This window comes from Drosophila arizonae, chromosome 3 (genome assembly GCF_054131065.1).
Source record: "Drosophila arizonae isolate 15081-1271.41 chromosome 3, UAZ_ARI_1.0, whole genome shotgun sequence".
NCBI lineage: Eukaryota > Metazoa > Arthropoda > Insecta > Diptera > Drosophilidae > Drosophila > Drosophila arizonae.
In genome coordinates, this window is record NC_142923.1 from 7,252,104 (window position 1) to 7,268,315 (window position 16,212).

Below are 16,212 nucleotides of genomic sequence, written 5' to 3' on the forward strand. Positions count from 1 at the left end.
CCATTCCTTTGCCTTTTACGCTGCATTCTTGTGTCGCAATTTTTTGCTGCTTGTCTCATGCGGGGACTCAAAGAGTTTGTACATTTTGAAGGCGCCTCACCTCGCATTGCTGCTGCCTCTTGTTTTCCTTTTTGCTCAATGGAGGACGCACTTAAACACACGTTGTAGTACATTCATGCACAACCCACACACACACGCACACGCACACACATATTCGCAATGTAAACTCGTTTCCTCGTTTTGTCTTTTTTTCACGTGGTTTTTCGATTCGCTTTGCGCGTATTGCAAATTGCCCGAGCCACGATTTGCGGTTTTTTCTGTTAGCCATTGTTGGCTCTATCTTGTTGCTAAATTTGCTGCATAGCACCGAAAATCAGCTAAATAGCAAAAGCAATTTTTAGCGACAATTGCGCGCTCTACAGTATCCAGACATTGATTATGCGCTAGCTGAAAAGGATCCAGCTGCTAGCTGAGTAGAAACAACGAATTAATGATTGGTTCTTATCAAATGAGATTATTAAAATGGAGAAAATAGAGGTAGAAGCTGGTCTTCGTTAAAGTTGAGTTTAGCTGTTGAAAGTCGATTGACTTTTGCATGGAGTGAATGCTTTCAAGAATCAACAAAGTATATTTATAGTGCATATATAATATATAATTCTTTACTTCATTTCCATTAATATTTGATTCTTAGCTTAATAGCTGTATTTAGGAAACTTTCAAGTTTCACTTAGTTAAATTAAACTGTCAGTTCAGCTGCCAATTAAATAAGGGATTCGCTTGCATTTCAACTTAGAATTTATAGAGCAGGTGCTTCAAAATACATATAAAGATACACAGAGACTTTACTAGTAGAGAATGTTTCAAGCAGCATTTTATCACATTCGCTTACGAAATTTAAATATATAAATTTATTTATTTATTTATTTTCATTTTATTTAACTTTTAATGCGAAAACAACTTTATTAAATTATTTTTTAATTATATTTTGCTTCAATTATGATTTATAGGAATTAAACTATTTATTTGTTAAATATATAGCGAAATAAATATATATGAATATATATACAGTAGAACCCCAATAATTCGAAATGGCAAGGGGATTCGATATTTTTATTTAATTATTTTATTTTATTTTTTTTTAATTCTTTTTTTTTTTACGTATAAGCTAAAATTATCGAGAATTACTAAGAATGAATTTGTTTTAAGGGGATAGCATTTTTTTTTTTTTTTTTTTTTTTGATTTATTTCGATTTTTGATTTAGCAAGGTACGAATTATATATATACACTGGCTAATTAATTTTTTTTGTTTGTTTTTTTTTTTTTTTTTTTTTTGTTATTATTATTAGTAATTCATGAGTTGGTAATATTTTATTAATTATTTTGAGCTCAATATTTGCAGTGTATCTTACCTTTATTCGACTGTCTATGTGAAAATATCTATGCGTAGCGCCCATTTGGTGGCCCATTTCATTGTTTTGCAGCTAAATGAACTTAGATGCGGCAACAACCTCGGCACATGCCACAGACAGATGTGATTTGAAAGTATTGTTGTTGTTGTTGTTGCTGTTTGGTGGATTTGTGTTTGGTTGTGGATTTGATTGTTGGCTCCATTAGGAAGCTACTGGTCAGACCCAATTGCCCCTCTCCCTTTCTCTCTTTTTCCCACCGGTTCTTCATTCAGTTCTTCAACTTGTTTTTGGTCGTGACTTGCTGAATTTGAAAACAGATTTCGATTTTAGCTAACGTGGTGAGAGGCGTCCAAAATGTGGGCGGGGCCATGACAGTGCATAAAATAGTAGCTAGAAGCTTCTGTTGTTGTTTTGTTGTTGTTGGGCTTGTTGTTGTTATATGATTGGCGCATAATTAAAACAAAGCAACAATTTTGTAAATTATTTAATGCTTATGAATAGAATTTTCTCACATTCCCAGTTTTCATTGTATGTAGAAATGTATTTAGTGAAACATGACTCACTGAAAACTGTGATATACAAAAAAGCATGGCTCATTAATCAGCTAATGGCCAAGGAAAATTGTGTTCCATAATAAATTATAAACTATTATATATTTTCATATATTAGAATAGATGTTTTCCCTAGGCATCATGCAAGTTTGTCTAGAATTTCGATAAATTTGATGCGCACACGACAAGCAGAAGGCAAGGCAAGGCGTGTGGGAGAGCTTTGCTGAGGCAGAGTTGACAGATTCTATTATGAAATTCATTTGGCCATTGAATTTCCGCTTATGACGCTGAAGTTCTGAAAATAATATTTAATTGAATTCCTATACAACTGGATTCATTGCTTGAAATGAATATGCATAGTTTGTATATGTATATGTGTGTTTGAATAATGAATATGGTCATTTCAGCCATATCCAGTTTCTGTTGGAGGTAATGAAGCATTAGCAACATCTATAGTTAATTAGATTAATTAGAGCAACGTTTAACGAGTGTAGAATTTATTTAGCTCTAATTTTTGGGTTTACTAGGCTTATAAGGTTGTAAATAAGTTTAAGTTTAAGTTTAAGTTGTAGATAAGTTTAATTTATATAACAAAATAAATATTTTTATTAATATTTATCTAATTTATTTTTATTCATTGTATTTTTATAATATTATTAATTTTTAATACTTTTTATTTTAATATTATGAACATAATATATTTTTGTTTGTATTTTTATTTTTGTATTTGTTTTAAATATTCACTTAATTGGCGATATCGTGATAATAATTTAACTACTCCAATTATTTATTTAATTTAATTTAATTAATTATTTAATTTAAGCATTTATTTAATTTTAATATGTAATATCGTAGAAATATATACATACACTTTTATAATAATAAAATAAAGTTTAACTAATAATTTTATTTTGTGTAGTTTTAATTTGAGGCCGATTTGTTAAATATATATATTTAAAAATTTTATTTTATTTTTTATGCAATATAGAAATATTTATTATTATTATTATTATTATTATTTTTTTTCAATTTGAATACTAAATAACTAAGTTTAATATGTAATTTTCTCCTATAACAATACTGTTTTTATTATTAGTTTTCACATCTTTCTTACTTTTGGGAATTTGAATTCATAAATAGTTTAAGCTAAGATTTCCATAATACAATTCAACAGATAATAGCTGTTTTTTTTTTTATTTTTCTCTAATCTGTTGACTAGTGTGTAAATAATAGCTTGCCTGTATCTAAAATCTAAAAATAATAAATGTAAACACTTCACTGTAAGAAGGCCTGGCTCTAATTGATTTATTTTGCACGTGTTGCCCAAATTACTGACCTACGTTCATAATATGGCGAAACAATGGTCTGCAGCTGTTAGGCTAACAGCAAAGAGAGTTGCACTGTTAAGGCCACTGTTAGGTTAGCAGAAGGCCTGCTCTTAGGCCACTTAACAGCGTCTGTTAACTGCAGCTCTTTTTATGTTGCTGGGAAATTTGCTCTTCACTTGGTGCGCGCTCTTCGACTGTTATTTGCAGTGGCTGTTAACATTTGTGGCCGCTGTTAGGACAGAGGCATAAATCAGAGCCAGTCGCTGACAGCGTCTGCCTGCCCCACTCTCACCCTTACCAACATTCTCGGCGGCTGGCTCTATGCACGCCTGGCACACTGTGTGCCCCAAATGTGCATTTAAATTAGCGAAGCGCATTCGGACCCCCCGCAATGTCATTTCTATGCACAGCGAATGCATAAATCATTAACCAGCCCCTACAGCTGCAACAACAACAGCAACTAATAACAATAATGCTTAAAACTGCAACAGTCGACGCGGGCTGCCACAATGCCCATGTAGCATTTCTGTGATGCACTGCAACCACTCTTCAGCTTTCGCCCCAGCCACTGCCACTGCCCCTGTCACTGCCCCTCTTTCTGCCCCTTGGCCATGGGTAACCAATTACAAACAATTCCGCCAATCAGTTTTTAGTGCGAGGCCTACAAATGTTAAAAAAAAAAAAAAAAAAAAAAATGAATTCATTGCCATCCTCTCTGTCCACTATCTCTAATAATTTGCCCAACTTTTGTTTGCCCATTCGATTCGTATCGAAATGTTGAATCGTTGACGTTGGCATCGAAGCCAGCCGCACTGTTGGCAGTATCAGTATCAATGTCAGTTGGCTTCCCCTGCGCCCGCTGCAGTAAAAATTTATGCTCGCGCATAGATCATGCAACGAGCGACACTTGCAACGAGTTGTTGGGGGCTTTGGCTCTGGGCTTTTGCAACATTTGATGTGTTCCCATAAACTAAAACACTTCGATATCAGCGAGCATGGAAAATCAACGAGTTTAATAAAACTTCATTGGAGTATTGAATTAATAGAATAATGAGATGTGGTATTTAGAGTTTAATAAATTAGTTTCATGTTAAGTATGAATTTGTTTATTTCTATATTTATATTATTTTTAATTTTTATTTTTTATTTATATAATTTTTTTATATTTATATTTGTATTATATAATTTATTGACATTTATTTTATATATTTTTTAAAATATATTTTTTAATTAATTATTTGTATGTTTACATAGTTAGTTAGGGTAAAAAAAAATGCATTGCCTACTTTTTAGCGTAAATAATTTTTATTTTTTTTTTTATTTTATTTATTTTTTATTTTATTTAAACAGGCTTTTTAATTTTTGTTTATTTCTTTAATTGTTTCTGTAAGCCGTACGAGGTACACCAGTAGCCCCTTTGTTTATTATATTAAACAAATTATCATATCTATATTTTCCGTGTTTTTAAGTCAGTTGTTTAATAGAAATATAAATAGCGTAATAAATAAAAATATATATTATTGTATAATTTATTTACAATTGCAAACAAATATTGTCCACTTTTCAACACATTTTTATTTTTATTTTTATTTGATCAATAAATACATTTTTTCTTTTTTTGGGTAATTTAAATTGATGCAAAAATAAAAATATATTATCTTTCCTGGATAACCGTAAAATCGAAAATAAAATGTTCTCAATCAGAGTACTTCAATATTATGTATTAAAATTTCTGTAAGCCAATACGTTAAACAAGAGGAATTAAAAATTCTCATTTATGCAGTTTATTTAATGAGTGGCGATGTAATCTTTTGCTGTAGCTCACTTTTAAATAAAATGGAAAAGGGTGCAATTGATAATTTTTCGTATTGTTCATTCGATTGTTCGGCACTCGGCTGGCTTTATATGGCCGTCCACATGTTTTGCAGTTGTTATTTATTGTATATTTTTAAGCCGTACTCACAGCCTTGAGGTTTCACTGTCAGTTTTGAGTGTTGCCAGAACAACGACGATACGCAATCCAATGCCAATCTGCAGTGCTCAGTTGCCAAAAAGTGAGACGCGTCAGCTGTCAGTTGACCAACCGCATGGCTGACTGACCTCGTCTCCAGTGCCAGAGCAAGAGTCAGAGTCAGAGTCAGAGACAGAGCCAGAGTCAGAGCCAGTGGCAGAGCCAGCGACAGAGCCGTAGCCGGGGACAGTTCCAGTTTTCACAAGCTGCGCTCCAGTTTTCCGGTCCACCTGTCTTTGTCTTTTGCTGTACGGCTGGCTGTCTGTTTGGTTGGCATTCGCTCAGGAAACATGTCAAAATCGTATTTGCATTTTTTTCTCATTTCGCTTCACACTTTGCATACTTCGTAACGTGTATTTGCCAGCACCTGCTGATGCAGCTGCTCCTCCTGCCGCTGCTCCTCCTGCCGCTACTCCTGCTGCTGTCTGCTGCCATGGTCTCTTAATTGAAATCGAGATGCTCTGCGTGCGATTCATTCACTTTCATGGCCCAGTTGTTGATTTAAGCCACAAATCGACCTTGACAAACTAGCTGCAGATAATTGAGCATTTGGCTAATAGAAAACAATGTTCGATCATCAATGTCGATTGGCAAACATTTGACAATAATGGAAAGGCTCCTGACCGAGCCGACCAGCCAAACAATATCCATCAAAAAGTTATGGCACATGTTAATTTCCTTAATTGAAATCAGCTGCCTGCATTTGATGTCGATAACAACGGAAATGCGTGTCAATTCATATGCAAACTCGTTATAATACCATCATATTATGCACTTGTACACAACAATAAAAAGCAAAAAACAGAAAAAAAAAAAAAAAACAACTCATACAGAGAGAGCAATTAGTCGAATGAACTGCGATAAAAAATCATCCAATGCATAGGGCTTCTATAAATTGCTCTGCCCTGTGTTGAAAATGCATAAAATGAGAGTTGATTCGCTTGACGAGAGGCTATGCTAGCTTTGCTAAGTTCTGGGATGGGAATTCAGTCGCATAAGTTTTATTCTCAGTGTATATGTATTATTTATTCATATTAATATTTATCAAAAATACAGCCTGCATATTGCTTGAAGGTTTCGTCTGATATATATTATATAGTCGTTAAATCAAGTGATATTAGTTAACTGCAAATTTATGTTGTATATACTTTATTTTAGCTACCTCGATCGATAAATATCGATACTTTCTAATATATGTTATCATCTTCAACTGATATTTTTCATTAAATATTTTCCATTACGTATATTTTTAGTCCGCCTCTCAACTGCATTCATATGAATGCTACCTTTCTTATCGATAAATATCGATATTGCTTCTATGAAAATATTTAAAATCAATCGCCCCAAAGCTTCAACATGATTTACACCGTATCTATCAGCCATCGCTGCTTTTTTTACGAGTATTTGTCAATGGCCAGCATAAAATATAGAAAAAATATGTGTTTGTCGCCCACTTCAGTCAACGGCAAAATTTTTTAATTAACTTTTGAAAATGGATTTGTCGTGCAAAGCGCGCAGTCGCTGTACAATTTATCAGCCAAAGGCACTAGACTAAAACGTTTTATTAGAGCTAAATACAGCTAGAATTTGTTTATGCGTAACGGAAAATGAAAACCAATAAAGGCGATAGAGACTAGGAAAAATATGTATATTAAATAGTGCGCCTTGCTGAGAGACAAGAAATTAATTGCAAGAAAGGGAAAATAATCTTCTGAATATAAATGAAAATGCATTTGCAGTTTTAATATTTTTCTTATTATTTTTTTATTTTTTGTCTTTTTGTTTGGTTCCAATTTGCGGATAAATCAGAAAAGTGAATTTTTTAGCAAAGTTGAAAGCGTTGCAAATTTTCAAGCCATGTCGCGCCATCCTATTCTGACTAATGGAAGTCAAATGATAAAATCTATTAAGGGAGAAATGAAAAAACCTGAAAAAGCAAAGAACTGCCTTAAAGGACGGCCAGGCAGCTGACAGGGCGCGCGCCAACGCGTCGACTAAATGAACGTCAAAGTCCTTAAGGCGGTTGACAGTTGGCGCTGCGCATCTAAAGAACTGCAGCCAAAGGACTTGCCGAGTCGTCGCTGTGGCTGTGAGTCCTGGCACGGGGCTTGTCAAAATGTGCGGCAACAGCATTAAATGTGCATAAAATCCAGCAGCCGTTTCGCCCCTTTTTATTTTTTATTATTTGTGTTGCTCTCTATATAATGCCTCTTAGATATTAAATGGGTAAGGGGATTATGAGTAATGGCCATGCCTTATAACGGAGTATGATTATCAAGGGAAAGTTGTTCAAAGGATATGCCTTTGTTTTATTAAACATGAAGACTCGTTTTTATTTTATTTTTTTTATTGTGCCTATCTATTTGATAAAGGGTGAAAGGATTATCACTAATAGTTAGTTGCTTATAAAGCAGTGTGAGAGTCAAGTTTCCTTGATAAAGCGTAACTTGTTTGTCTTTGTCTTATTAAATAAATATAAATACATTCTTATAAACTTTAAGACTTACGACAGCTGTGAGCGAAATATTTATTACAATACTGCAATATATTTTGATCTTTATTTCCCATTAGATTGAGAGTTCTAAATATATAGAAGCCATTATAATTTTCATTCATTATTAAAAAATAAACCTTAAATTGTTTGTCATATAATACACATATTTTTATTTTTATGTATTTTTTGCTTCATCAGATTTGTATTTAATATCATTTCTTTTTTTATTTTTATTTTATTTTTTTTTTTATTTTATTTTAAAGTTTGTATAATTTTATTTTTTTATTTTTTAAGTATATTTCCGTGCATATTTAACATACACATATTTAAATTTATATATATTTATATATTTTTTTTTGTCTTTGTATTAATTCGTTTTAACTGACTCAATATAAACTTAATAAACCTAGAGTTCTTTATGCGTAGTATCCGATAGTCGCGCACCTATTTTCTATTAACCTATTTTATGCTGTTAAGGATTTGCAGAGGCAGCAAACATAAATGACGATGAGAAAAAAATGGTATATATAAAAAATAGTATAAAAAGCAAATGACAGCTCAAAAAAACAGTACATGATTAAATTTTATTGACTTTTAATTATTGAATGGATTAAAATATTTATAAAAACATATTATTACGTTTCTAAAAATGACAAAAAAAAAAAAAAAAGAAATAAAATATTAGCAGATTTATATTATAAAGTTTTATATAAATTTTTTAAATTCTCTAATAAAATTTAGATATTAATTGAGAATATTAGAGAAAACATTATATTAATTGAACTCAACTCTAGTCTGCACTACAGAAGTAAGTCTCAGCTATGAATATAGTTTATAAGAAGAGCTCTCTAAATATTATGATCGAAATATAATATACAATTTAATTTTGCCTTGACCTCGTTTAATATCAACTTTGAAAAGTTCAAAATTTATTGGAAATATAAACAAGAGTCAGGCGGTTTTTTTTTTTTTTTCAAATTTGCTGAACTTTACGTTTACTGAAAAAATACAAAAATATAGGTTCATTCCATATCGATGCATAGCAACAATGATAAATATTCATATCACGTCAAAAGTTTTCACATTTATGCATAAAGCAACAGCTTTTGGTGAGAAAAGAAGAAAAAAAAGAACAACTCAAAAAGCAACTGTGTGAAGCAGACTTTAAAAATCAAAAAGTCAGCCCCGTGATCCTTTTACTTATAATGAACTTCAGTTCGTACTTTGTGAGAAATACAAAGGGGAGCGCAGAAAGGCTTTAACATCGTGTTGCGCTTGGCAAGGCAAAAAAGGAAGGCAGAAAAGCCAGTGCAGGGCGAGCTGTTGCAGCTGCTGCTGCTGCTGCTGCTGCAGCTATTGTTTTTCGCATTTGTTGTTGTTGTTGATAAGATTAATATGCTGCCGTTTTCTACTACTTATGCTGCCTTTCAAGCTAGCCGTATTCTTAAAGGACGCACAGGACACGTCCTGACAAGTTGCCAAGTGCGCATGTGTTGGTTTAATGACTGCCATGACATATGTATGTGTGGCTGTGTGTGTGTCTGCGTGTGTTGAAAACTTAAGTCATGCAGCAAGCCAGCGTGAGGCATGCAGCAAAGCTAGCCAAACAAAATGCAATGCACATACATATTCACATGCAGCACTCACTTTAAAAAGGGATTTATTGTGCCACATGCAAGAGACTCTCTGTGTGTGCATGTGTGTGTGTGTTTGTGTGTGTGTGCAATGATGCTGAATTTCAGCACTCAACTTGCTAGCTGTTGCAGCTATCAGTCCCAGGCAAAAGTCTTAACGGCAACAAAACCCGTCTCTCTGCTCCAAGCTCCGCTTTTTGTGTCAAGAGTGAAAATGAACAGCAGCCGCCTGTCTCACAATAAAGAAGGGAAAAGAGCAGAGAGAGAGGGGGCGAGAGAGTGAGTGGGGAGTGGTACAGGCACAGACCAGAGCCGTGCGGCTCATAGCTGCCTCTTTGCAAAATTTGCACTATTATTGCCGGCAATTACACATCATTGTGAAAATATGATGCCGTCTACTTAAGATAAAGTTTGCATCTACTTAACTTTCTGTGTCGGTTATCATATTTGTATGTATCGCTTGCTCATTGAAGGCGCGTTAAAAAGAGGGATATGAGTTCTTTAAGAGCAGGAATAACGTGAATTTGATTTGATGTATGCAAATTCTTAATATTTTATATATTATGTTATATATATTTAATTTTTGATGTTTTAGATTTTATATTTTATGTTTTACTTTTTATATTTTACATTTTATATTTTATATTTTATATTTTATATTTTATATTTTATATTTTATATTTTATATTTTATATTTTATATTTTATATTTTATATTTTATGTTTTATATTCTATATTTTATACTTTATATTTTATAATTTATAATTTATTAATTAATTTATATTTTATATCTTATATTTTATATTTTATATATTATTTTTTATATTTTATATTTTATAAGACGAAAACTTGGCATGTTATTTAAGTAAATTTAAAGAATATCCGCTAGTCGAGGAATTATACTAGTTATTCTACAAGTTCTTACCGATCCTGGTAGACTTAACGCACAAAGAAAAACTTTATGACTTGTTAATTGCAAAAAATTGGTGGGAAAAGCAAGGAAGAGTAAAAAAAAGTCTGAGAAAAATGTTATGAAGAGCTTCAAAGCGCATGCAAAATGGAGTAAAATAATTATATTCAAAGAGCAAATTGTAGGTAAATAAGTTATTTTAGTATAATTAGAAAATTGCGTATAGATAACGAAGACATACTCCTGCTGTTGATAGTAAAGCAATATTAACAGTTAATGAAAACATCAACTCACTGATAATTTGTTGTCAATTTAATTTTACATTTTCTATTTTACTGATAAGGGGAAACTGAGCTGGGAGAGTGAAAGCTGAAATCAAAACCGAAACCGAGACCGACACTGATGCTACTGTAGACTGCGTCTTTGGAGTATCTTCTTAATGTCGCCATCGCTGGTGCGGACGAGGTCAATGTTGCTGCTGCCTGCCTGGCTGTGGCGCAGCTTCAGGGCCATGCAGGCGGGCGCTATGATATCGTCGACGTGCGGCACCTTGGCGGAGACCGGGACACGCTGCAGTCCAGTCCAGAGCACTTGTCGCATGCGATGGTCATCGGTGGGCGTCGGGGCGATGGCCACCTCGAAGGCGCCGAGGCGTGGCATGTTGTTCTCATTGATGCGCAGCTGCAGCTGCAAGTCGGGCTGCAGGGCGCGCAGGGCCTCCGCCAGTGAGGCGTGCAGCTCGCTGGCCCGCCTTCGATAGTCTGTGTGGGCGCGACAGCATTCGATATAGAGCACGGGCTGATGGGGATTCAGTGGTGGCGGCGCCTTGTTCAGCGACAGGTTGGCCATCCCCTCCAGCTGCAGCCGTGTACCCTCCGTTTCCCCTTCAGTTTGGTATTTTGAAATTTTGAATGTGTCTCAACATTTTTTTCATTTTATTTTTTTTTTTTTTATGGTTGAGACACAGCTGAAGTTTGACAGCTTACTGCTGGGCAGCTGAGCTTATCAGGGTTTAGGGTGAATAGGGGAGGTCGCGAACTCGGCTCGTTAGCTCCCCAGTGGCCAGCTCCAGACTCACACACTCACAAACACACGCACACACACCTTCATAAATCAAGCCAAAGCGTATCTGACAAATAAATCTTTGGGCTGCCCTGGATTCAGATACAAATGCAAATGCGCAATATGAGAAAAACAGAAGCAGGAAAAACCTCAAAGCTAAATGAAAAGCTGTTTGGCAAAGAGTGGGAAAGAGACAGACAGAGAGAGAGGGAGAGAGAGAGAGAGAGAGAGAGAGAGAGACAGTGTGTGTATGGTATTTGCACAAAACTGCAAGCTGTCCACTTTCAGCTGACATCTGGCCAACGGCCTTTGGCTGCCAGCTGCAAAACTTTGTTAAATTTTGAGCTCAACTAAATTCTTTTAGAATGTTTTTATATATTTTCTTTTTATTTTGATTTTTCTCCTCTTTTTTTATTATTAAAATTCATATAGCTACATAAAATGTATATTATTTTTAATAAACCGCATCGGGAACACAAAAACGCCTTAGTGACTGTTTGTTCGTCGTCTGGCCGCAAGCATTTCCGGGGCAAGAAGATTTTGCCAATGGGTGCCATCTATTCATTTTATTCACAGTTATTGAAAACAGAGCAGAGAGCAGCTGAGCAGCTGCTGCCAGCTAAATAAAATATAATAAAATGCGAAAATACGTAAATAGAGAAACCAAAAATGGAGGAGAGACTGAAAAGCAAAAGTGCGCGAATGGCTGCCACAGAATGATGCGGAGAATCGTTAAAATTTAAAGCCAAAAACCTAGAGAAATCAGAAATGAAATGTTTTTCAGACTAATGCAGTTGCACTAAGTGCGTAAATTATTAGATTAATGTATGATAGAAGGAAACAGGAGATGAGATCAAAGTCGGATAGAAGGAAACAGGAGAAACATGCATGTAGATAACCGAAAACGATGTGAGAATACCATGTATACCATATCATGTACGAGAATTGGTTAATAATATATAATATATATTAATTAGTAAATAATATAAAATATATGTTAATTAGTAAATAATATATTATAATATGATGTAATGTAGAGAATTCCTATATTCATATCTATCATATATTAAATATTCATATGGCGATTTCTATCATATAAGTCCTATATGTATTATAGTTCAAAAATTTTAGAAATCTTAAAAACATTTGAATGAAATTATTACAGAGTTGACAGAAGATCTTTATTATTTGTTTAAGTTTGAAATACATTCTTGATATATGAGCAAAACAACTCTGAAATCGATCGATATAAAAAAAAAAAAAAAAAAAACCCTAATAGCTATGCAAAGGCAGCAGCACTAGCAACAGTCATTCGTTCAAACTGAAGGGCATTCGATTATAGCTGTCAACTATGGCCTGATTGCATCAGCGCATACTTAAATAATATAAAATATATATGTATTTATAGATATATACTATATAGCCTTGGTTGTCAGCCTGCTGCTTGCTGCCTTCTGCGTGCGGCCTGCGGTGTTCAGTAACAGTTTTTTCTACTCGGACGCAAATTGGCCAATGCGTTTGTCCAGCTTTCCCTTTTTGCTGGGATTAAAAAGCGTTTTGCATGTCCATTACCCGAGGGGTCGAGGGCGGGAGCAGAGCTGAGCAGAAAGCGTGGTGGGTGAGGCAGCAAAAGAAAATGCCGTAAACGAATTTGCGAAAATTATTTGTGCGCCTGGCCAAAGCTTGATTAAATTTTTGCTACAACTCCGCCGGGGGCATACGGCATATTATATTTATATACCTACCATATATACATACATACATATATATGTATGCGTGTGTGTGCGTGTAGGGATTGCTTTTCATTGATACTTTGATTTGGGCGGAGCATTTCCCCTGCGCATTACGCAGCGCGTCAAGCTATAAAAATCCTATTGTTCCTTTTTGGCTACTTTTTTTATATATTTTTTCCTCGAATTTTATTTCAATTATGAAAAGTTTTTACGCAAAATGCGAGCATAAATACGAAAAACGCTGCAGTAAATGGATGTTTCAGGGCTGTGCCTGCATTTTTCTTTGTGGTCTTGCTTTATCTTAATATTTTTGCTGGACTTTTTTTTTTTTTTATTTATTTTTTCCTTTTTTTTTTTTTTAGTGTCCCTCCAAAGTTTTATTTTGTCGTTTTGTCGCCTTAAGTAAACAAACATTTATAGCTCAATTGTTTTTGGGGCGCGGCTTTTCGGTGAATTGATGAGTTTTAAATTGTCTGCGTGGCCCAAATATATATATATATATATATATATATATATATATATGTGTGTATATCTTGGCCACTTTTACAATCTAGTTGATTTCCTTCTATTTTTTTTTCTATCGCCCTTTATCTTTATCTCTTTTGTTGCTTTATTTGATTTTATTTGGATTTTGTAGCTTATTAAAAACCGTTTCTTTAAATGCAACTTTATTTAACTTTAAGCGCTTTTAAAGAAATTGTTTTTGAATGTTTTTTAAGCATTTGGCAATTTATCTTTATTTTAAAAATACTGCAAAGGGATTAATAATTTGAATACAAATAATGCAAAAAAAAAAAAAAAAAAAAAAAAAAAAAAAAACAAACAAAAAGAAAAACAATATTTTAAAAATTATATAAATATAGAAGCACATATAAATTATTTCTAAATAAAAATAAATATATATAAACAATCAATACAAATTTAAAAAACAAAAAAAAAAAAATAAATAATAATAATAATTATATAAATATTGATGTATCTAAAACTAAAAAGAAAATTTTAAATTTTTGTAAAGCTTCCAACTATTTTCTGTTACTACACGAATTTCTTAAGAATAACTTAAGCGTTTGGCAACAAAAATACGTTTTTAAAATAATAATTATGTTGAAATATATTTTTTATTTTTATCATAATTAAATAGCTATCTATTAATCATATTTTAGGATTATTATTAAATTCTTTTTGATTAATTTTGTAAAAAAAAATTAAAAAAAAAAGAAGTTATTGATTCTATTAGTATCAATAAAATTAAATTTAGATACTATAAAATCGGGCTTCGAATATTGAGTCCTGCCTAAACAAAGGCCTATACAAAATAAATGCTTAAAAACACTTGAATATAAATCGGCTTCCCAAAAGTTTTTACGGCAAACTTCTATTCACATTTTATAAATCATATTTTCAAAAGTCTGAAGTCTTTTTAAAAGTTGCTCGCTTCAAACTTTTTTTTTTTTTTAGAATAAAAGACATGCTTAGCTTAAATGCATGTATGTGTGTGTGAATATGTGAATATGTATATACAATTATATGTATATATTTAAAGCAAGCAGAGCCCTGCTAAATATCATAATAAATAGCATTAGCTCGCCCGCAACTTTGCTGAAGAAGTTTCTCTCCCACCGTCTGCTGCCTGCTTTATCATCTAATGTGTTTTTGTGTGTACAACAGGTAAAGTTTTTCAGTTTCCACTTGCTCCACTTGTTTATAATTAAATATTTTCTTTTCAATTTTCATAATGTGCCGCCGGCAAACGTAGACGTATTGTTGCGTTTTAAAGTGTTTTGTTTATCTTTAATTAGCAATTTGTGTTCGGCTGTCGGAGGCGTGGTGATGGATGAAGGAGGGCGGATGGCTGGAGCGGAGGATGCTTGGCTCATTCGACTTAATGACCCGCCTGGAGTGTTGTTGTGTGCATTATATGATTAATTACCTAATTATTGTATTATATTATCCAGCTGCTGTGGGTATTCTTCTATCTTTAAGTCGGCCTACGGTCAGTTTGCCTTTGTTTAATACAATTGAGGAGCGCATAGACCTAAATATTTACTTAGATATTACAGCTATTAGTGTGTGTGTGTGTGTTTGTGGGTGCACTTATTGATTTTTTGCCATCTTTTATGCACACACTCACACACACACACAAAGGTCAAACAGCAACAGTTTTTGCCCCACTCAAAGAAACATTGTGGGAGCCCTCAGGAAGGCTTTTGTAAATAATTTTCAATTGAAATTCCAGACACGTGCAGCCAGCTAAAGGAACTATAAATACGAATACGGGTGCGAGTGTAAGAGTGAGTGTGAGTGCGAGTGCGAGTGCGAGTGAATACTCCCGCTCTCGATATATTTGAGCATTGTAAAATACTCCAAGCCAAGACGTTTACACTGTATAAAAGGATTTTCGACTTATTCCCGTTAGTTTTTTGTTTTGTTTTTTTTTTTTTTTTTCAATTGGGGTCAGCATTAGGTTTAATGGGAGTTTGTATGTGTATGTGTGTGTATGTGTTTAAAGTGTGTGTTTTTTTGCGCTTAAGCTATTGTTCAATTTATTTACGACTAGTTTTTTGTGTGCTTAACTGAAACTATTCATTGCCATTGAATTGCTGTGAATACAACTGATAACAGTTTTCATGTTTAACAAGAGAATTTAACCTCAAGATAAACATTTTAAGTTCTATATAAATTACGTACTCTGATTAATGAATGTCTAGTGAATAGTTGAGCTATAATTTAATAGGAAATGTCAAGTACCTCAAATACTCCATACTAATTTATAATTCTACAAATATTTTTCAAAGTATGCTTTAGGTTTTTCTCTAATTTTTATCTTTCTTAGATTTTCTTAAAATTATAAACAGAAATGATACAACAGCTGCTTGTTAATATTTTTATCAAGTGGTTAAATTATTCACTAGGAATAATAATAGTTGAAATAATATTATAACAGCAAATTTGTATTTTTTGTATTTTTTTTTTTTTTTTTTTAGTATCAATGAATTATTAAAAAATATATTGTGTCCACATGTTAAATTCAATGTCAAATCTGACATTCGGAACGACAGAAGTATGCTTAAATGCATCT

The 16,212-nt window shown here is 33.2% G+C and overlaps 1 protein-coding gene across 1 annotated transcript; it reads right to left on the minus strand.

The window, feature by feature from the left end:
• Nucleotides 1-10,632: 10,632 nt before the first annotated feature.
• LOC108609870 (selenoprotein BthD) lies at nt 10,633-11,348 on the minus strand. The gene has a single exon (XM_018001645.2). It carries the CDS (start codon nt 11,185-11,187, stop codon nt 10,744-10,746), a length of 444 nt encoding a protein of 147 aa, XP_017857134.1. The 5' UTR covers nt 11,188-11,348; the 3' UTR covers nt 10,633-10,743.
• Between the last annotated feature and the right edge of the window lie 4,864 nt (nt 11,349-16,212).